This window comes from Vanessa atalanta, chromosome 26 (assembly GCF_905147765.1).
Source record: "Vanessa atalanta chromosome 26, ilVanAtal1.2, whole genome shotgun sequence".
NCBI lineage: Eukaryota > Metazoa > Arthropoda > Insecta > Lepidoptera > Nymphalidae > Vanessa > Vanessa atalanta.
This window is the reverse complement of record NC_061896.1, coordinates 6162279-6183846: the sequence shown is the minus strand read 5'-3', so window position 1 is coordinate 6183846 and position 21568 is coordinate 6162279. Positions and strand designations below refer to the sequence as shown.

General features: G+C 34.5%; 2 protein-coding genes across 2 annotated transcripts; one reads left to right on the top strand and one right to left on the bottom strand.

Annotated features, from left to right (window-relative positions):
- The first annotated feature begins 858 nt into the window (after window positions 1-858).
- On the top strand, window positions 859-5942 carry LOC125073881. Its single transcript, XM_047684964.1, has 6 exons — window positions 859-1022; window positions 2154-2429; window positions 3738-3895; window positions 4248-4503; window positions 5025-5171; window positions 5808-5942. Exons 1-6 carry the CDS (start codon window positions 897-899, stop codon window positions 5940-5942), a joined length of 1098 nt encoding a protein of 365 aa, XP_047540920.1. The 5' UTR covers window positions 859-896.
- A 2414-nt stretch (window positions 5943-8356) lies between these two features.
- Window positions 8357-21334, bottom strand: LOC125074066. Its single transcript, XM_047685290.1, has 15 exons — window positions 21241-21334; window positions 20090-20193; window positions 19185-19256; window positions 18622-18771; window positions 17287-17485; window positions 16760-16930; window positions 15353-15516; window positions 14149-14280; window positions 13335-13421; window positions 12921-13088; window positions 12014-12139; window positions 10486-10577; window positions 9520-9706; window positions 9013-9045; window positions 8357-8410 (listed from the first exon to the last, which is right to left on the bottom strand). The coding sequence occupies exons 1-15, from the start codon at window positions 21332-21334 to the stop codon at window positions 8357-8359; spliced, it is 1833 nt and encodes a 610-aa protein (XP_047541246.1).
- Between the last annotated feature and the right edge of the window lie 234 nt (window positions 21335-21568).

Sequence of the window (21568 nt, the reverse complement as noted above, 5' to 3'; positions counted from 1 at the left end):
GCCACTGAGTCTTTTAATTGAGCGCAAAATACATTTTTTTACGTCAAAGGTACCGATCTATGACTGATGATGGTTAAATGGTCACCGCTGCTCATAGACATTGGTGGTAAGAAATATAAATCGTTCCTCATATCAACAATGCGCCACCAACCATTTGATCTAAGATTATTTGACCCTCTTGCCCGTAGTTACACTGGCTCACGAATCCTCTCAACCACACTACCAAGTATTGCTGTTGGGTGGCAGAATGATGATGAGTTGGTGGTATCTACTAAGATGGGCTTGCACAAAGCCATGACACTAAGTTAATTTAATTTCTGCTAAAGAACAAAGCCGAGCCGAGATGGCCCAGTGGTTAGAACGCATGCATCTTAATCGTTGATTTCGGGTTCAAACCCAGGCAGGTCCCACTGAATTTTCATGTGCTGAATTTGTGTTTATAATTCATCTCGTGCTCGGCGGTGAAGGAAAACATCGTGAGGAAACCTGCATGTGTCTAATTTCAACGAACTTCTGCCACATGTGTATTCCACCAATCCGCATTGGAGCAGCGTGGTGGAATATGCTCCAAGCCTTCTTCTCAAAGGGAGAGGAGGCCTTAGCCCAGCAGTAGGAAATTTACAGGCTGCTAATGTAAAAATGTAAAGAACAAAACGTTATTAATAAGTTTTAAATATTGTTAAATTTTTATACATTTTAATTTATTCTAAACATAAAACAGGCTACTGCATGGAATAGGATAATTTAATTAGGATGTCCTTAATTGTCAGAACGCATGGCCTAAATGAATGCGTTATGTAAGATTAAGAAAATTTATTTGATTAAATATCTAAAGAAATATTCAAGTTATCATGGTGGTGTTGTTCAAATACATTGTTATCTTAAGCATTCCATCAATGGTGTTTGCTAATGGCTTGTTGTTGCTGTATAGGCCAAAGGATATAACCCACGAATGCGCTTTTTCGAAATACCTACGTTTCGACATTTCTTTCGGGATGGGCATGTCCGATACAATCACGATGGTAACTTAAGAATTTATATTTTATTTTGAAATACAACATACAACATTAGTTTTTTTATTTTTTAATAAATAAATATTGGGCAACATCACATACGTTACTCTGATCCCAATGTAAGTAGCTAAAGCACTTGTGTTGTGGAAAATCAGAAGTAACGACGGTACTACAAACACCCAGATCCAAGACAACATAGAAAACTAATGAACTTTTTCTACATCGACTCGGCCGGGAATCGAAGTCGGGATCTCGGAGTGGCGTACCCATGAAAACTGGTGTACACACTACTCGACCACGGAGGTCGAAGGTGTAACACATACTGTATATGTAACGGGGCGCGGTTACTTTGGTGTTGATCTGGATAATTAATGAATCGAGTAGTTGGCAATAATGTTTGATGGCTGATTTACTTTTAATAGCGGGAATAGAGTTTTTAGTGTCATGGCAACGCGAGCCGTTATGTTTTGACAGGCGATTTGAATGCGATGGTGGCTTGCAAACCCATTTGCTCTTAATCGAGATGAATTATTATCCATTGCACGCCCACATAGTCTTCCAAATGTCGGTTCAATCCCCGAACCCAACTGTTCGGCATCCTGCTCCTCCGACGTATGTATATTAGCTATGCGTAGGGCATATTAGACAAGTGTGCGTACAGACACAAGCGTACCTTTTATTACTTGACTCTTATACATTACGACGGCAAATCTGACACGTCTGAAACAGTTGATGCGCAGGGCTTAATGGCTTTACGTGTTTTCCGAGACAAGGCAGTGTATTGTGTACTTTGCCATCATTTAGACTTAGAAGTTACTGATAGTAGCTCAATAGAAATAGCGGTTAAGGTTTTTATTATTTCACTTCGTGGTAGGGCTTTGTGCAAGCCTGTCTGAAGCACGTTGAAGAGTGAGTGAGCCAGTGTAACAAAGGCACAAGGGACATAACATATTAGTTCCCAAGGTTGGTGGCGCATTGTCGATATAAGGGATGATTAATATTTCTTACAGCGCCATTGTCTATGGTGTCAATCGTGACCACTTACCATCAGGAAGCCCATTTGCTCGTCCGCCAACCTATGTCATAAAAAAAACCGACTAACGAGGCACTTATTAATAAACGAATGAAATATTATTTTAGCTGTTTCGTACACTGAACGACATAGATTACGAATGTTTAGTTGAAATCGTGGCATCATCACCGGAGTACCTTCTCGTAGTGGTCAGATATCCGACGACAATTATATCAAACTGTGAAGTGAACCGCGACGCCTTAACGATACTAAAGAAATGGCGATGCACAAGATTGTGTGATTTGTTGGATCGGGAAGTGTATTCGCCGTATTTCGTCTTCACAGTCAAGCAACGACTACGTTTTCTCTTCAAGAGCAATAGCAGCATCAATCTTGACCTCAATGTGAGTAATTTAGCTTTATTATAAATGGATGAATTTAATTTACTTGGTGGTAGAGCTTTGTGCGAGCCCGTCTGGGTAGGTACCACCCACTCATCAGATATTCTAACGACAAATAGCAATACTCAGTATTGTTGTGTTCCGGTTTGAAGGGTGAGTGAGTCAGTGTAATTACAGGCACAAGGGACATAACAGCTTAGTTCCCAAGGTTAGTGGCACATTGGTGATATAAGGAATGGTTAATATTTCTTACAGCGCCGTTGTCTATGGGCGGTGGTCACCACTTACCTCCAGGTGGCTCATTTGCTCGTCCGCCTACCGATACCATAAAAAAATGCAAATATCGTGTCCAATAACAAGTATCTTGAAATAATTAAAGGCATCAACAACGCAGATCTTTTCCTGATTGGCTAAAATAAGTGTCCAAGAATTTTCTCCAATACACGTATATTTTTGCTTGATGACGTTAACAGAAATCTGTGAAAAAAGTCAATAGTGTGTTAAAGTTGTATCTTAAATTCATATAAATGGACATTAATGTATTGTCAGGTACTAGTTTAGTAAGTAATTAATTTAGAAGTTATAAAAAAATATTCGTGTGGTAAATAAGCCTCTGCCGTATGCTTGGACATAACATAACCATTCAACTTCATAACTCGGAATCGTTATTGAAAATTTCCTAACATAAATCCTAGGTAATTTGTATTGGCCCGATTTAGGATTTGAACTTTGGGATTTGGAATCTGCAGCCAGCACACCACATTAACACCGAGAAACGACAAATATGTAATTTTTAATGAAATATTTTTAGAGTATTCAATTAATTAAAATATATTCAAGACATATGATGTGATTTTTATATAAATGTCGGCGGGAAATCACGTATTTAAGAAAAACACATATCTGGAAAAGATTATTTTAATGATGGACAACTGTTTTATTATTAAATTTAGTGAATTCTGAGATGTTAAATTAGTCTGAACTATATTTTACCGTCCATAAATAGGTGTTATATATTGAGAGACCAGTTCCCCCAACCAATTTAAAAAATGTTATAAAAAGCCGAGCGTCCGCCGGTAAAGAGAGGATTGTTCGAGTCGTCGATGCGATCGGAACTCCTAAGCTTGTAATAAATCAAAGAAGAATATTTCCTGCGTTTAATTTCATACCTTCGAGGATGGATAGAAATCCAAACCTTGATATTCATAAAGTCAGCAATGCTGACGTCATGTTTTTATTTAAAAACTGGAACAAGCTAAATTCTCGACTTTCTTCATATATAAATATAGTTTTAATTTTTTTATGTTTCAGGCAAACTTTTACCAAGTTACCATCACATCGGCTCGAATGGCACCGAAACGTGGTTGTTATAAAAGGAATGAGACAGTTTGTACTGTTGACCAAATAAATTATTGTTTCACCACCGGCGTGGTTTGTGACGGCATCAAAAACTGCGGGGTTGATGACTGGTAATAAAACAACCAATTAATTTAAAACACAAACTCTCATGGCTATGTCAGTGAACGATTCGTAAGCAACTTGGCATTAGGGCTTTGTGCAAGATCGCCTGGGTAGGCTCCGCCCACTCATCTTATATTTTCCCCCAAACAGTGACTTTGTCAGGTCCAGTTAATTTTACACGATGAGCTAAAAATCTAATAGACAGACTATAATTGTCTGAATGTCGCTGTGCCCACTGTTACTGGCTGCAGTAATTGTCATGGGTATAATATACGAGTATATGATAAGTGTCTTTTATGAATGTATACTATGTTTTCTATTTCATATTCCCCTAAGATGTTTTCAATTTATAACAATAAGGTTCGATGAACGAAAAGCCAGATGCGCTTTGCCAGTGGAAAAATTAGGTTACGCACCAGTAATAGCAGTGGTTGTTGTGTTGTTGTGTGCGTTCGTGGCTGGAAGTCACGCTCTCTTGCGCTGTTTGCCATCTCACGCGCAGTCATTCTTCATCTTCAATGCCAATGAGGATAACCGCCTTTGCATTGACCCTATCTTGGTACCCCGAGGTCACGCTCCAGATATTGAACCGTTTAAACAGTCTTCACTAATTCCAGTACGTATAAATATGATTTTCTTTGTATGTTATCATTTTCTTGGTCATTAGACAATTAAGGGACGCTAGTCCAAGTTAATACTATTCTGGATCATAGATGGTTTATTTTATCTTTGCCTATGATTCTGACACAATAAATTTAAATCTCAATTCTTATTGTCTTTATCGCATGAAAAGCTTTCATAATTTCAACATTAAAATTATAATTTTCATTGGAATTACAATTTAAACGATATTCGTTTAAATGTATGGAATTTATACGATTCACAAAATTCCGGGCAAATATAATTTCACAAGAGGAATTAAATTATTATAGCTTTAACAAAAACCTTACTATACTGTTATATTATAATGTATTTGTTTTTAAATTTTAAAATAATTGTCGTTAAAAGTATCAAAAACACATGTCTTACTACATTATAAGGAATATTACATGATTTAGGCTCATTCAATATGATATTGTGTAAACTAGTTTTGTTATCTCTAAATGATTAATAATGATTATAATTGTTGAATTTAAGGTTTTCGGCAGTTTATCATCAGATAGTGATACATTTAAGGAAGAAGCCGAAGTAATTGAACTGGAGAATATAAAGAAAGCTAATGAAGAAACTGTAACTAATGAAAAAATGGTCCAAGAATTGGATGAAACTTCAGAATATTTACCAGTACGTGAGAAAATATGCTATGTAATGTAAAATAAAAATTAAGGCGGACGAGCAAATGGGCCACATAATGGTAAGTGGTCACCATTGCCTGCAGACAATGGCGCTGTAAGAAATGTTAACCATTCCTTACATCTCCAATGCATCACCAAACTTGGGAAATAAGTTGTTATATCAGTACTTGCACTGGCCCTTCAAGGGTGGGTTTTTAAAGGGTGCTCTTTAAATCGAAACACAATAGAAACTATTGCCGCTTGTCTGTTTGATAGGCTTGCATAAGGCCTTACCACCAAGTGGTAGGATGTATGTAAAATACAGTATATTAACTCGAATAACTTTCCATAAATCTAGTATATATATATAAAATATAATTGACTGATTCATCACCATATCTCAGAAGCTATAACACCATAAAAACTTGAAATTTGGCTGGTGGGTTCCTTATAGGATGTAGACAACTAAAAATGGATTTGACATAACTCCATTCCTAAGGGGGTAAAATGGGGGTTGGAAATTTTTCTAACCTAACCTATATCGTAAAAAAAGAAGAATATAAAGGTTCCTTTATTAATTAAGAATAAATTTGACTTTATTAAAAAATCAGTCTTTGTTTTTTAATTTTCGAATGTCGATTTCTAGTATAAACCAGAATCTACTAGAAAGAGCACAATGAAATCAATGTCAGAGAAATTACAGGATAAATTCAAAATTGTGGCGAGGTACGCGGCATTGGCAAGGTCTAGCCGAGAACCAGAAAGAGTTTTGCAAGCGTAGTCATAATTTTCAAATAAATTTAATTAAATTCAATGTAACCCGCTTATTCTTAATTACATTTATAATTAAATATAATAAGATATACCTCCTTGATTTTATTGACTGCCTCGTTACTCTTTCAGATCGTACAGATTTCGAAGTCTCGGGGTAAAAAATTGGGTTCACCAGGTGGGGATTTTTCTGTAGCAGCTCGGAGTCTTGGTGTTGTTAGTGTTTCCATTCAATCGGTCAGAAGGATATTATTTATTTATAAAATTCGTTTTTTGTTTGTGCACGGGTCGAATGTAATTCTACCATTCCATGTTATGGAAAATTGCAGTCCATATCAACTACATATGTATTAGATCAGCTTGGAGGAATAAACTCTAAACGACTTTCTTTTAACGAGGCCTAAGTCCAGCATTAAGACATTTATATTTTGATACATACATACATGTTAAACCAGTGCCTTAAAGTTTGCCATGTAACGTGTATCACATGATTAAATATAGTTACTACTCATTGTTGAAATATTGTGTCGTCTGACAGAGAACTTTTTAAGCAAGTATTACAAATTTCCTCTGTAAGCGAGTGTCCTAGAGTCCGATTCGGTGTTATGTTATAGGATGTATTTATTAGTTATTTATTTATTTATGCTTTATTGCACCAATACTTATAACATTATACGACGATTAACATTTACAAAAATTGCATGAATGCAACAGACGTCCTTATCACTAAGAGCGATCTCTTCCAGGCAACCTTTGGGCAGAGGACTGGTTGTAAAAAACAAATTTGGGAAGGGGTACAATAGCTTTTTTAAATCATATATTGCATATAAAATATAATAATACAAATAACACATATATAACTATAAATATAACTAAATACAAAAATGGAATAAATTAAAAATAAATTAAAAAGACAAGGAAACAACGACAATAATTGCTGATATTAAAGCGACAATTAAGTCTTTAATCACGTCGGGGTCACCAACTGTGGTGACAAGAGCAGTTTGGTTGTGCAGGATATAAGTAAAAGTCAAGAGATGCGCGAATAATGGATTGATTTCAACCAGTATTCATTTCTATGTTAACTTAATCCACTCAAAACTAAGAAATAAAAATAAACCGCCTTCAAAATTGGAAACAGCTTGTTAACCAAAAAATAAAAAAAAGAAATATTTTTTAGGACTTACGGAAAGAGGTTGGTAGGTAGAGGTTGGTGCTAGCCAGCACCGACAAACAAAAATTGAAAAATGTATTTAATAAATGATATAAATACTTAATATTAACACGCGACTGCTGCTGGCTGGCATTGCTGGCTTTATGTTACGTATATTGACTTAGTCTTTTTTTCAGCTATTTGTTAATTTACTAACGGAATATAACAAATTATTTTTTTAACTCATAATTGAAATTCCAAACATGTTTTCCTCGCAGAATGTCGACTAAATGAGTTACGTGAGCTATAAATACTTTAGTATTTAATATTTGTTGAAAAAGGACTACATCCCGAGAAAAACAGTCGTTTACTCCGTACTTAGACAACCAGGAATAATTCAGTTAAACCCTAATTCCAGTTATAGCGATAATATTTCTATCTCCTAATTCTAAATATAAAAAAAGTCTTCTCCGTTTCAAATAAATGTGAAAAACGTCAACCGTACACTCGGCAGATATCAAATTCGGTAATAAAATAGAGATATTATTCTTATTATTATATAAAATATTTAGTAATGAAGTATATCGTTTTTCAGTTACGAGTAACGATCCGTTCAAGACGTTCTTATACATTTTCAGGTCCTCTAACTCAATGAGTAGTTGTTGGTTAGTTATTAAGTTTGTTGGGGTTCTTGCCAACTAAAAGCACTGTAATGGCTATCTTTGACATGGATCGGAGCGGCTTCGGAATCGTGTCGACATAAGGATTCCGCAGCCTTCCATGCTCCGCTCGTGCCGAGTTCTCCTCAGGGGGCAAAGGTAACGCTCCCCAATCCTTGCTAGTGTGAACGGCAGCGTGAGAACATCCCAACTGCCGTCCTCCTCAGGTCCGTCTGAAATAGGAAACGCGCACTTTACGCGTCCACAGCTCTCCGGATTTAAATATTGATACCTAATACAAGAGCAAGCTACAAAGTTCCTCGACTTTTTCGAAGTATTTGCCCAAATTCAATCTTTAAACGGTAATTTTTACTAAACATTTATTATGTCATTTGTTTTGAAAAATTCATAGAAAAAATCATTTAAAAATTTAAATTCATTATCATGTGATTTGTTTTTATAAGTATAATATTATACCAAAAAATAAATCTGGATGAAATAAATTCAAATAAAATCAAATTTTAGTGTATTTTATATTCATAATTTCTATTAAACACAAGTAAAACTACATTAAACATAACTACGGCTTCCAAGTTTGCGTTATGTATTGGTTCAATCCTCTTCCTCGTCTTCCTCTTCATCGACTTGTTCAGCGACGACGTCCTCCTATAAAAGTTATATATTATTATATTTCGAAACATAAATAAAACTATAACTATAAAACAAAAAAAACCTCGTTGAATTTCTTTCGCCGATTTTTCTCAGGTCCCAGGTATTCATTACCGAACCGGATGTAAATTTTTGTCAATTTATTATTTATAGTATATTATATATGTATACGTTAACGTCAGTTTATGACATTTATTCTACCGTGAACCACAAGACATTAAAATAATATTAAAAAAAAAAGTTTTGCTTTAATTTGGAAAAATCTATTTTACAAAACATCATATATGTTTTGTATAATAGATTGTCTTGTCACCGGCAATTCAGTGCTGTGATTGGCACCTGCCGCTATCACGTCATCTCTGAGCCCCGTGACTGGTTAATAAATGGCATGAACATTCACCACAGAAATGGTGGGAATATTTTAATGGACGCGAGTGATGCCCTACACCATCGCAATGGGCTCGTAAATACATATTTCGTACAATTAAATTAGCGAATAAAAGAAAATAATAAAATTATACTGAATGAACACAATTATGTCATGAATATAAAAAATGTCGTAAATGACGTGTTTTTCAAGGAAATTTAAACACTACTACCTCGGGTTCCGCTTCTTGCGCCAATACAACTTCCTGTAATTAAAATATTTACTGACTTAGTTAACATCGCTTAATTATGTTGAAATAATTGGAGTTGTTTGTGCTTTAGCGAATAAAGAAGTCTATTATATATAATAGACAATATTTTTGTGGTTCAATCACATGAAAACTATACGATTAAATAGTTCGCTAAGCCGCTGATTCAATGTCAAGTCGCTCGTAATTGTCAACTACACACCTTATTTTTCATTGTTCATTTAATCCCAAACATTGTATATGCATGTTACCTTTTCAATCTCTCTGTTTATTGATGAAAATCGAATTAAAATCCATCGCGTAGTTTAATATTTTAGAAGATTATGAAAACACACACACACATACACATAAGTTACAAGCTTTTCTTTTAGTATGTGTGCTCTGTGTGCTCTTCTGCTTTTCTGTTAAGACATACTTTTCTATACAAAACAATACTTTAAGCTCTGAGTGTTAATTAAATAAATTATGAACCTTGATCTCCTCTTCTGCAACACTCTCCTCTTCTTCATACTCATCTCCGTAACCAACTGGAAAAAGAGTCAGACAATCTCTCTCTCCTGATACGACGTCGTGGCTTATGTAACATGGATTCAATCCCGCGAGCTGCAGGAGTGGAAGACTCCGTTTTCGTGACACCATCAAGGCCAGACGATCTTTACTGAGATGTTTAAAGAACTGCTTCAGTGCTAACTCTGATATACATTTATATATTAACTATAGGTTTACCATTTATCACACTTGTGCCTGATATCATCTTGAAATTATTAAGAGTTATGGACTACAGGAAATTATGGTGAAAACGTAAAGTGTCAGAATGTAAATCTCCCTGATAGGCAAGGCCTCTCCCTTAGAAAGAAGGTTTAGAGATGCGATGTGGGTTGGTGGATATAAATGTGGCAGGATTTCATTAAATTAGACACATGCAGGTTTCCTCACGATATTTTCCTTCACCGTCCAGCACGAGATGAATTATAAACACAAATTAACCACATGAAAATTCAGTGGTACTTGCGTGTGTTTGAACCCGGAAATATCAGTTAGGATGCAAGCGTTCTCACCAATGGTTACCGATAAGAGAACTTAACCTTAAGGGAGATTTGTATATTTATAAATATTTTATGACTAAATAGTAAACATATATTATATATATTTTAATATTATTGCTGACATGAAAGAAAGTTTCTGAAAATATATTTAAATGCGTTTAAAGCTCATAGGTATAACAAGCTTAACTTGGAACTTTTGAAATTAAATGTTTTCGTATATCGTCCATTACGAGCCCAAACGAAATTATTGGGAATACAGCGTTAAAACATAACTATTCATTAGTAATACACTTCATTAATTCCCATTCATTCTCTCTTCAGTTCTATCAGTATAAGTATTACAAAAAAGTCTCCTCATTAATTAAAATAGATATTAATTGAAGTCACTTACTGTTTTCTTACTCTCGTTATCTTATCGTATTGTTTTATTGTAAAAGCAAGGTGTTCAGCAGTGTTTGGGTCGTCACCAATGAAGATGCCATACTGATAAAAATAAAAACGATTTAGAAGAACCTTTAAATAAATAACATGCTGCTTATTTCATTGACTTGGTATGGGTTTGTGCAAGCCTATCTGGGTAGGTACCACCCATTCATCAAATATTCTACCGTCAAACAGCAGTCCTCAGATTTGTTGTGTTCCAGTTTGAAATGTAAAGCCAGTGTTACTACACAAGCGACATCAACATCTTAGTTCTCAGGGTTGGTGGTGCTTTGGCGATGTAGGGAATGGTTAATATTTCTTACAGCGCCATTTTCTATGGGCGATTGTGAACACATACCAGGTGGCATATTTTGACCTTCCGCCTACCTATGTAATAAAAGTGTTAAATTCGGTATCCTAGGTATATTGTGATCGGCGCCAAAAATTTTATATTAATTAGTTAAGTGGATTTGTTTTAAAATTCAACTGCAATGTTTGACTAACTCGAAACTAACAGAGAAAGGTAAATAAAAGCTTGTAAAATGTTTTAAATCGATCATTTTTCAGCGTTCGGTAAATATTTCTCTCGTTCAAAGTCAATACCAATAAAATTGGTAACGGGACTATACGGGAATATTGTAAATAAATCTTAATAAAATTTTCCGTCAATGACATTATTAATCGCCAAAAAATCTCGTAACATATATTAATATTACTAAGAAATTTCAGTCAATACGTAACATTTTAGCAACGTCTCAGAATATATGTCTTCTAGTTATTGCGGTCCAAGGGCTTCCGCTAGAGCTATGCCTTATTACTTCATCCTAACGATGAAGCTGTTTGCACATGTAGCCTTCAATACAAGCAATGTTCCTGATTTCTATGGTTTTGAAAGTGTAGGCCTGTATTATCCTACTTATAGTTATACCCAAGTCAGTTGTACCAGTTTGATTGGTAAATCTACGCCTACAAAATACCGTAGGTTTCTGCTTAAGATACTTTGCTGGTTCATTGATAGTTAGTAAACCGAGGTGGCCCAGTAGTGCAAATGTTTTGTCGGCTCTTTATAATCTCTTTGTTTTTTTTTTTTTAATTAATATTATCAAGCATGTAGCTAGGACATGTAAATGTTAAGCTTTATTATAGGTTTAACTTTGGATACCATTACAAAGGTCGGTAGTCAAACGGAGAGGAGGCTTTAGCACAGCTGTAAGACAATTATATATTGTCACTCTCAACGTTTAGTATATCTACAGTTAACGTTGAAAGCGTAGATGTTTGAAAAGTATTGAGTCTCTCGGATTTTTTTATTGTTTGGTTTTATTTAATTGTTTTCAATTTCATTAACTCTTGATGATATTTTAATTTTAAAACGTTGTCTTAAGAGTTGGTATATCCTATATAAAATTTAGTTGCGTAAGTTACCAAATAAGTATATAGATTATATAGGCTTATTTGTAATAAGGTCGACAAAATTGAATAATTTATGGACTTACATTAAGTATTTCACCAGGAAATTGCTCAATAACTTCCTTGACCTCATGACGTTTATCGATACTGAACATCACTAGGACGTGAGGAGGTAGATATTCTGATTCTATTGGTGTTATTTGTGACACGATCTGTATTAATTAAACATAAGCATTCGACTGTTGTTAAAATAATAGGCTCTAAAGGAATTGCATAATCGATACAACATTATAAAATCATAAAAACATCTAAGAATATTCTCGATATTTCGACATTATGCAAGACATCTTGTTATGCAAGACATTCGTAGATAATGTCGAAATATCGAGCTCCACCAAATAAAAATAAAAAACATGGTAAATATCCCGTTTTAAATACTGTTAGTAGTAAAAAAAAAAAACATCTTAGAAATCCTAAAAAATTAGGAAAACAATTGTATTTATGCATTTACATGTGTACAGTTTATAATGACACTACACTTTACTTACATTAATTAGAAGAAATAAATGAAACACAAAATTAAGAATATGTACCAAAAAATACCACTTGAATATTACTAACAAATCAGCACTTTCATAAAAAAGAACTTAAATATGTTAAAGTTAACTCATTTAATAAAGAAAAGGTAGAAGGAGCGCGCAAACATTTTAGTTTAGCAGCAAAAGTAATTACAATATCAAAAGCGCCTGAAAATTCCCAGTATTGCTAACGAGGGGACTTTGTGTTCGCGTCAAAAAAAAAAAAAATGACAGCACTTTTGACGTTTTAACAAAAAGGGAAACGGGAACGCACTTTTCTTGCTTCAGTATAATGTCTCGTGCGCTCTATTAGTTTTTCTTTTATAATCCGAGGGTGAAGCTATTTTTGTCTCAAAACAAGGGTGCCATTAAATCATGAATTTTACGCAAATAAATACTTTATATATATATATACCTTTGGGTAAAAGTAGGATAATCCGTTAGCTTTAGCTAAAATATTCGGAGGTGAGTACAGTCCTGGTACGAAGAGTCCACCTGGTGGTATGTACTCCTCATCTTCCACTTCTACGTCTGAGTGGAACTCTTCTTCTACTTCTTCTACCAATTCTTCTATATTCTCAGGCTAAAACATATTTTATGACCTTACTTGTAGTATTTACCATGCGTTCCCACTTTTTCTTCTAAATTATTCGTAAAGTTTTGGAATGAGGAATTTTCAATGAATGTCATATTTATATTATCTTTACTTTAACGATTTATACTACTCTTTAAGAATGAAACTAATTCTGCGAGCTACAGCTATTACATTTTTTCTCAGTTAGAACGAATGAGTAATTTTTTTTAATGATATAAGTGGTTTATATGTAACCTCTTCGGTTATTTCAGTATCAGCACCCTCCGTTTCTTCGCCTTCAACTGTCTCTTCTCCCGGTACCGGTTCAGGTTCCGCTGGTAGCTATATTACATTATGTACAATAATATATTTTTCATGTTAATCAGATTATTGAGTGTTGGAAGTTATCTTAATGCAAAAGTCTCTGTATGTCTCTCTGTCTGTCTGTTTCTGTGTCTGAACCGAATTTGATGAAACCTAATATTAGGCAAGCTTGGACTCCAGGTAGAACTTACTTTTTATGCCTAACATTTGATGACGAACCCCTGAAACTCAAGCGAAGCCATCTTATTATTTATATATATTGATGAAATTAAATATTTTTATACAGAAGGGGTTTTAACTTTCCAATCTCTTTATAAATCGCCACTACAGGGCGATGCAGCATATAAATAAATATTGGACAACATCACATACATTACTCTGTTCCCAGTGTAAGTAGCTAAAGCTCTTGTTATGGAAAACCAGAAGTAACGACGGTACCACAAATACCCAGACCTAAGGCAACATAGGAAACTGAAACTAATGAACTTTTTCTACATCGACTCGGCCGGGAATTGAACCCGCGATCTCGGAGTGGCGTACCCATGAAAACCGGTGTACACAACTCGACCACGGAGGTCGTCAAAATATATATCACTTTCTACATCGTTCAACCGATCGTCATGACATTTGGTAATATTATAAAAAAAAATATATAAAAGTTCTTCCTTTGTTATATAAAGTTGAATAAAATAAAGAATATGAGCTTCTGTTGAATAGGAAGATTGATTAATTGGTAAATGTTTACCCCAGCCTGTATTCTAGCCATTCTCTCCTCTTCTTGTCTTTGTTTCTCTATTCTCTGTCTTTCTTCTTCAGCTTCTCTAGCTAATCGGGCCTGTTCAGCTGCCAGTCTCTCTCTTTCTTCTTTTTCTTCACGCTTAAAATGTTTATTTCATTCAAAAATATCTTACATGAGTTTTAACCCATTAAAACTATTACAATTTTTGCATTTAAATATTTGGTGATAGAGCTCTGTGATAACCTGTTTGGGTAGGTATCGTCCACTCATTATTTACTCTAAAGATAAACTGTTTTCCTTAGTATAGTATTGTTCCAGTTTAAGGAATTACAGGCAGATTGGTGGCGCATTGGCGATTTAAGAAAAAGTTAATATTTCTTACAGTGCGACGGAGGTGACCACTTACCATCAGCTGAGCTTTATCCACTACGCCTACCGATCTTTTAATAAAAAAAAAAAAAAACAAAATTCGAATATTAATTGAACGACCTTACAGTAAATGCACCAAAATTTTGCTGCAAAATAATAAACAATTATGAAATGTTATCTAAGTTTACAGAAAAAACATTACTTAAAGCTCAAATGTATAATATTTACGAAAAACTGTTTTCGCTTCGGAACTTTTTTAAGAAAAAAAAGAATGTGTTCGTTTTTTAAGCTTTTTTATACGTTAAATTTGACTAGCATATTTAATTTGTTTTTTTTAAAGAGAAGTAGCTATGGTCCATATTAATTAAGGAATTACTAAGATTCCTATTTACCAATAAAATTCAATAAAACGACGTACAATTAAAGTACAACTATAGTTCTTATACAGATTCTATTAAGTTTCCTGCCGGTTCTCAGTAGAATCTACATTCCGAACCAGTGGTAGCTTAACGAATAATACAATTCTACAAAATGACAATTCAAAAGCATTCTTGAATAATGTATTGCTTGATATTGATTTCTTATTTTAAGGAAAAGCGAGGCACTGGTTCGACAGTGGTATTCATGGGCTGGTAGTTTATTTTAATACGATCGTCATGTTGAATCAAACTCTTTTTGATTTCTATCCTTATGAATATCATTTGTTTCTTCTAAAAACTTTATCAACGAAAACTATGAACGATTGTTATGCATAAGCATATCGGATTATATCGCGGTGTATGTACGTGTTCTTTAAACAAGATAGCAACGAAATTCCAAAAGGATCGTATATGATACGTACCAATTTCTGCATTTTGGCTTCATACCTTTCCCTTCGGACTTCTCTAGCCGTTTTACTAATGCTAGCATAACGTTCATACGCCGGAATCGGCGGTATTTGCTTTTCTGGAGGCACGTCCTCTTTGGGTACGGGGATCTCTTCGTACAACGTGTGTCGCATTAGCTCTGATGATTATTATTATTAAATATTAAATATATAAATAAAGGGAGATTTATTGGTTTTGTGCAATTACTTGGATTTCGATGTGATAACTCTTCTTAGTCTAGTAAATCGATGAACGCCGTCTGCACGCACGAAAAAGCATTATTCATTGCGCCTGAGTCAAGCGTGCGAGCGAGAGCGTGGAACAAGAGACAGAGAGGCACGATCAGCCTTAGCGTTCGGCTTTGACATATCTATCTCTATTCCACTTTATCGGCCCATGCGTACGAGTAGTACGTTATCACGTAAAATTATCGCCCGTGCACCGACTTTACAGACAGCCAATTTTTTAAAGCATACATTTCGGACTTTTTTCAGGATATATAATAAATGCAGTGCGGCAGAAAGCTATGCAAGTTTGGTCAATGCCGAAGGACTCTGTAGTAATTATATATGAATAGGAGAATATACATTAGTATAAAGTCTTTTTTAACTCGAAGATTCTGTTTTTAATCAGCCAGTTTTCTTCTAGGTATAAAGAGTAGGTACGAAATTATATATGACCACAGCTGATAATGTAACTTGTCACTAAATTTTTTAAAAGTGATATTTGGTTGTTTTACACGATATAGGTAGGCAGACAGGCAAATTGGCCATCAGATAGTAAGTGGTCCTCACCTTCCATTGGCGCTGTAAGAAATATTAACCATACCTTACATCACCAAAGCGCCAACAACCTTGAAAGCTAAGGATGTTATGTCCTTATGCCCATAGTTACACTGGCTCACTCACTCTTCAAACCGGAACACAATAATACTAAGAATTGCTGTTTGGCGGTAGAATATATGATGAGGACCTATTATATGATGGGTATCTATCTAAATTAGCTTGCTAAATATTCTACCATCAAGTAATTTTTTCACACAAATTTAAAAAATGTATTAAATAAGCCGAATTGGCCCAGTGGTTAGAACGCGAGCATCTTAACCGATGATTTCGGGTTTATGCCCAGGCAGGTACCACTGAATTTTCATGTGCTTAATTTGTGTTTATAATTCATCTCGTGCTCGGCGGTGAAGGAAAACATCGTGAGGAAACCTGCATGTGTATAATTTAAAACGAAATTCTGCCACATGTGTATTCCACCAACACGCTTTGGAGCAGCGTGGTGGAATATGCAAACCTTCTCCTCAAAGGGAGAGGAGGCCTTAGCCCAGCAGTGGGAAATTTACAGGCTGCTAATGTAATGTAATTAAATAAACTAACTGACGAAATCACGATCATCGTTGTCGAACATCTTAAACAATACAACTAAAGCTTCGTCTTTCATTAGGGCATAGACACAGGCCTCGTTTGGATCCACGTCGCTCATGTATAGAGCCTCCTTAACACCTTCTTCAGTCATCTGTATAGTATCTTTAGCAGCTACTTGAATGTCTGGGAGTGAAAAAAAAACTATATAATGAATTTTCAAGAATTTTTGATTCATCTCGCCAGGGCGGTAAAAATCGTGAGAAAACTTGAATGTTTCGAATGAAAATCTGCCCAGCGGTTGGATTCACAGGATGTTATTTTTATGCAATAATGTTTAGATTCTTAATTTAAATTATTCACGACTACGATTAGACATATAGCTTGGGACTTTTTCATCGTGTTATTCCACTATGGTTCGGTGAAAACACGTGTAACAGAATTTTTAACACCATGACATTCTCGTTTGCCACTAAGCGTGAGATATACAGAGTATTTCTCCAATTTTTTTCCATGCATTTATCCACTTTTTTACAACTTACTGATTTGATCCCACTTTTCGTATAAGTCTAAATGAGCTTTATGACAATGAGGCCAGTATAGGATGAAATTCAAATCCTTAACGTATCTGGCAAGACGTTCACAAATTCGCTTCTTTCTCGCAGCGATCGTCAACACACGAAGTCTCTCAGCTGCTTCACGGAAATTTTCTTCAAGTTTTTGGTCTTCCTTTATTTTCGCCTATAAATTAAACAAAATAATCTCTATTTATTAAACTGTCAATCATACATCCGTATTTTCGAAGATAAAGTTACTTATTCATTTTCATTGTCTAATTTAATATAATATATGTACATTTACTTTAAGTACTCGTTGGTTAAGGATACGACTTTTTTATGTGGTTAGAAAGCGTGCATCTTAACCGATGATTTCGGGTTTAAACCCAGGCAGGTACTACTGAATTTTCATGTGCTTAATTTGTGTTTATAATTCATCTCATGCTCGGCGGTGAAGGAAAACATCGTGGGGAAACCTGCATGTGTCTAATTTTAACGAAATTCTGCTACATGTGTATTCTACCAACCCGCATTGGAGCAGCGTGGTGGAATATGCTCTAAACCTGCTCCTCAAAGAGAGAGGAGGCCTTAGCCCAGCAGTGGGAAATTTACAGGCTGCTAATGTAAAGGAGACTAGACAACTGCGATGTTAGCATCTTAGGTCCCAAGGTTGGTGGCGCATTGGCGATGTAAGGAATTTTTAATATTTCTTACAGCGCCATTGTCTATGGGCAGCGGTGACCACTTACCATCAGGTGGCCCATATGGGCCATGCTCGTCCTAACCAATACAATAAAAAAGGCTCCTAACTACTAGACCAAAAGTTACCGCCAAGGCTTCTCCGTGTACCAAAGTATGGCAGCCGATAACAATGTAAAATCTACAATCAGATATAGTATATCTACATTTTTGAATCAGTAGTTTAATATGTTACAAGTATTTTAATACACTTGATATTTAAGAATAAATGATCCGTCATATTTAACTTATCATTGTTGTAACATCCATGATCCATGTTTCCAAGTAACGAGTTCGTTAAAATTTTAACAAAAGAATCACGATGTAATAATGGATATGAATGCGTAATGGAAAACTTTTTGTAATCGTGGCATGTTTTGTTTAAAAACAGGAATTTTATTTTTCACACACGTGATTGTAGAACTTATCGTCAATTTTTATGTTTATATTTCGAAGTCAAAACTGTAATGTCGTGTTTTTTTTCTACCATCAGTATAGATGGAATACTGTGACTATTATTTTAGTAGACAATAGTTTTATTCTGACGTTTAAAACCTGAAATAACTCAATTAAATTTCTTACGGCTTCCTCCGGTAATAATTCGCTTATTTCTTGTTTCGGTCTTTCAACACCCGTGTCTATCTCCCGCTGCATGTGCCCTATTTCTTCTTCTATAATACGACACAGTTCCACACCATTCGCTCCGAACATTGCACGTATTAATTTACCTTTCTGAAAATATATAATTTATTAATTAAAAAAAATTGCCGTCTTTGTCAAAGGAATGCATTTAGACTAGACGTGCGTGTTTCTTGCCGTTTTCCGTAACTACTATCGAATAAGCGATAAATCTCAATAGAAATAGAGAGCATAAAAAGTCAGTGAGCCAGATTTTGTCCGCTTGACCATTTCAGAAGTGCTATTCTGTAAAACTCACTTCGTTTCTCACTCGTTAAATATTGAAAACTAACTAAAGGTGATATGTTGACGTTTATATTTTAAATGTTATAATTAATATAATCAAATGTTATATTTAGCTTTCTGACAGCTTAAGATAATATTCTTCATAAGTTTTGAGTTCTTGTTCTTACAGAATGGTTCTACTTATAGCTCAAACTACGAGTACTAGCTTACTAGTTACTTACGAAAATAAAAAGGAAGGTTGGTTCACTTTTATTCTTAAATCTTGATAAGGCATCGATATTGTCCGCTAACGCCTGAAGTTAGAGTGTTATAGTTATTTCGAGATACAACGTTATCTCTAATTGGGGTTCAAGTGAAGGCAGGGAGCCAGACTTTCTCGTTATCGGATGCTTTAAAGCGTATTAAAGTATAATCATATGTAGTGAGCTAAATCGTTTTAATAGCCTTTTTAAGATTTCTTTACTAACAAATACGTTTATAATTATTTATTCTATATTCATCAATTTGTTTATTTTCTTCTAGAAAAAAGACGATAAAATGTTCTTGATATCTGATACTTAGTAAATATTGAAACTTAAGAAATAGATATCACTACACCGACCATGAGATAATATCAAATCAAATCAAATCAAAATATTATTTATTGTACACCAGTCAACATAAAGTTGAATCACATTTAACAAAGATGCACAAGAGGCGGCTTTATCGCTAAACAGCGATCTCTTCCAGGCAACCTTAGGGTAGAGGAAAGAAACAGACATAGAAAGAGTTAGGGGTGTACAAGGCAGATATGAACATAATATATGATTACATTACAATGAAATAATAATATATTTAAAATAAAATAATGTACAGTATCTGGTAGCTAACAAGCATACATATATATGTATGTATCTCATTAGATATAAATTATATATAAAATTTAACTAAAATTCTCTCGAACAAAATACAACATTAAACTGCAAGATAGTATTGTTTCAAGATAGTTTTAAATGAAGCAAGTGATTGTGAAATTGTTTTAATTATATATATAACTGAAACAATTGTTAAATTATATTACACGCAATAAGTTAAGCGTGCTTTATTAGATTATCATGATATTTGCTACTATGATATTTTTATTTACCTTTACCATACTGATACGATCTTGTCCTATTTCGAGTTTACCTTTCCGGATAGCATTACCAGTAGCCAGACAGTGACCGCAAAAGTCTGAATACACTTCCATACCTTTAAATATTAAAACTCCGATTAGTGTTGCATATCAATAGTCCACTATCGATAAACTATCGATAGCTAAGGTGTTAGAGATAGTATATCGATAGTATTGTCGTGTCAATACTATCGTCGCTATCGATACTATAGATAGTATCGATTGTATTGATGGTACTATCGATATCCTGAATAGTTTTCGAGGTCAACTATCGATAGTCAAGTTATCGATAGTTCTGCAACGCTGTCTCTGATATTTACTGTATAACTTTTTCAACCAATGGGATTAACGCGATATCCCTGGTGGAGATCTCGATCGATTAAATGGTATTCATGAAAAAATGGCGTACTGAATGTCTGTGAAGTTGTTGTTAGAAGTTAAGTAAATGGTAGTGGATATAAATAGTCAAGTGGCATAATATTGTATCAAAAATAAATACATATTAATCAAGATTGTAGAGTATATAATTACAGAGCTATTACTAAATCGTATGGAATATGTAAAGTCGCTTGAAGTGAGAAGGGCGTTATCATATTTTACTTAGGGTAGCTATAGAAGTTTGCTTCAGAAGATTTATCGTATATTGCTTTTGTAGATACTCAAAAGTAAAGTAACAGTTTTTGACAGACTTTTATCTAACAAACGCAGGTTTCCTCGCAATATCTTACATCACTGGCGAACACCAGTGTAGCATTTGTAGTAATCAATAAAAAAAGGGTAGTGTAAAGTGACGACAAATATGACGACCTCCGTGATCAAGTAGTCTGTACACGGGTTTTCATGAGCACGCCACTCCGAGGTCCGATTCCCGGCCGAGTCGATGTAGAAAAGTTCAGTGATGTTGTCCAATATATTTATTTATTTAAAGTTAGTTTTGAAATGTATCGTGCTCATAAGTGTTGCTACAAGTGATAAGAAATAGAGCGATATAAAAGCACTTGCCGGACGTATGTCATCGGCTGCCATCCATATATAACAATTCAGATCAAACTCAAACAAGATTATCTGAACAGTGATGAGTGTTTTACAAACTTGAGATTTTTAAATTAAGACGTGTAACTTACATATAAGCTTGTTGAAATTAGCATTTAGATATTCTTCAAGTTCTTCATTGGTTTCAACGTTATCTTGTATAGATACCTGTCCCTTTCGAGCCATCTCTCAACGTTTAGGGTCGTGATTTTTTCTTTCTTTTGCTGGCGTTATATTACGTTAGTTGATCGCAGATTATTCTGCCAATGACGAATATATTGGTGTATTTTATTACAAGAAAATAATTTCTCGTTTAAAACATATACTTGATAGAAGAAGTCTTCTAGAATAGAAGAAACTTCAAATTTGATAATATCTGTCATTTAAAGAATATTAAAAAAGAGTTTTTAGTATATATGT

Bases quoted from the DNA above. Each gene is read 5' to 3' on its own strand.
- LOC125074066 (XM_047685290.1), bottom strand. From the start codon at position 21,334: ATGGCTCGAAAGGGACAGGTATCTATACAAGATAACGTTGAAACCAAT. The intron at 13,089-13,334 runs GTTACATATAAA...AATATGTTTTAG, and splicing joins ATACTGAAATAACCGAAGAG to CCTGAGAATATAGAAGAATT. The intron at 12,140-12,920 runs GTATATATATAT...TAATTAATACAG, and splicing joins TATCCTACTTTTACCCAAAG to ATCGTGTCACAAATAACACC.
- LOC125073881 (XM_047684964.1), top strand. From the start codon at position 897: ATGGTGTTTGCTAATGGCTTGTTGTTGCTGTATAGGCCAAAGGATATA. The intron at 2,430-3,737 runs GTGAGTAATTTA...TTTATGTTTCAG, and splicing joins GCATCAATCTTGACCTCAAT to GCAAACTTTTACCAAGTTAC. The intron at 4,504-5,024 runs GTACGTATAAAT...GTTGAATTTAAG, and splicing joins AACAGTCTTCACTAATTCCA to GTTTTCGGCAGTTTATCATC.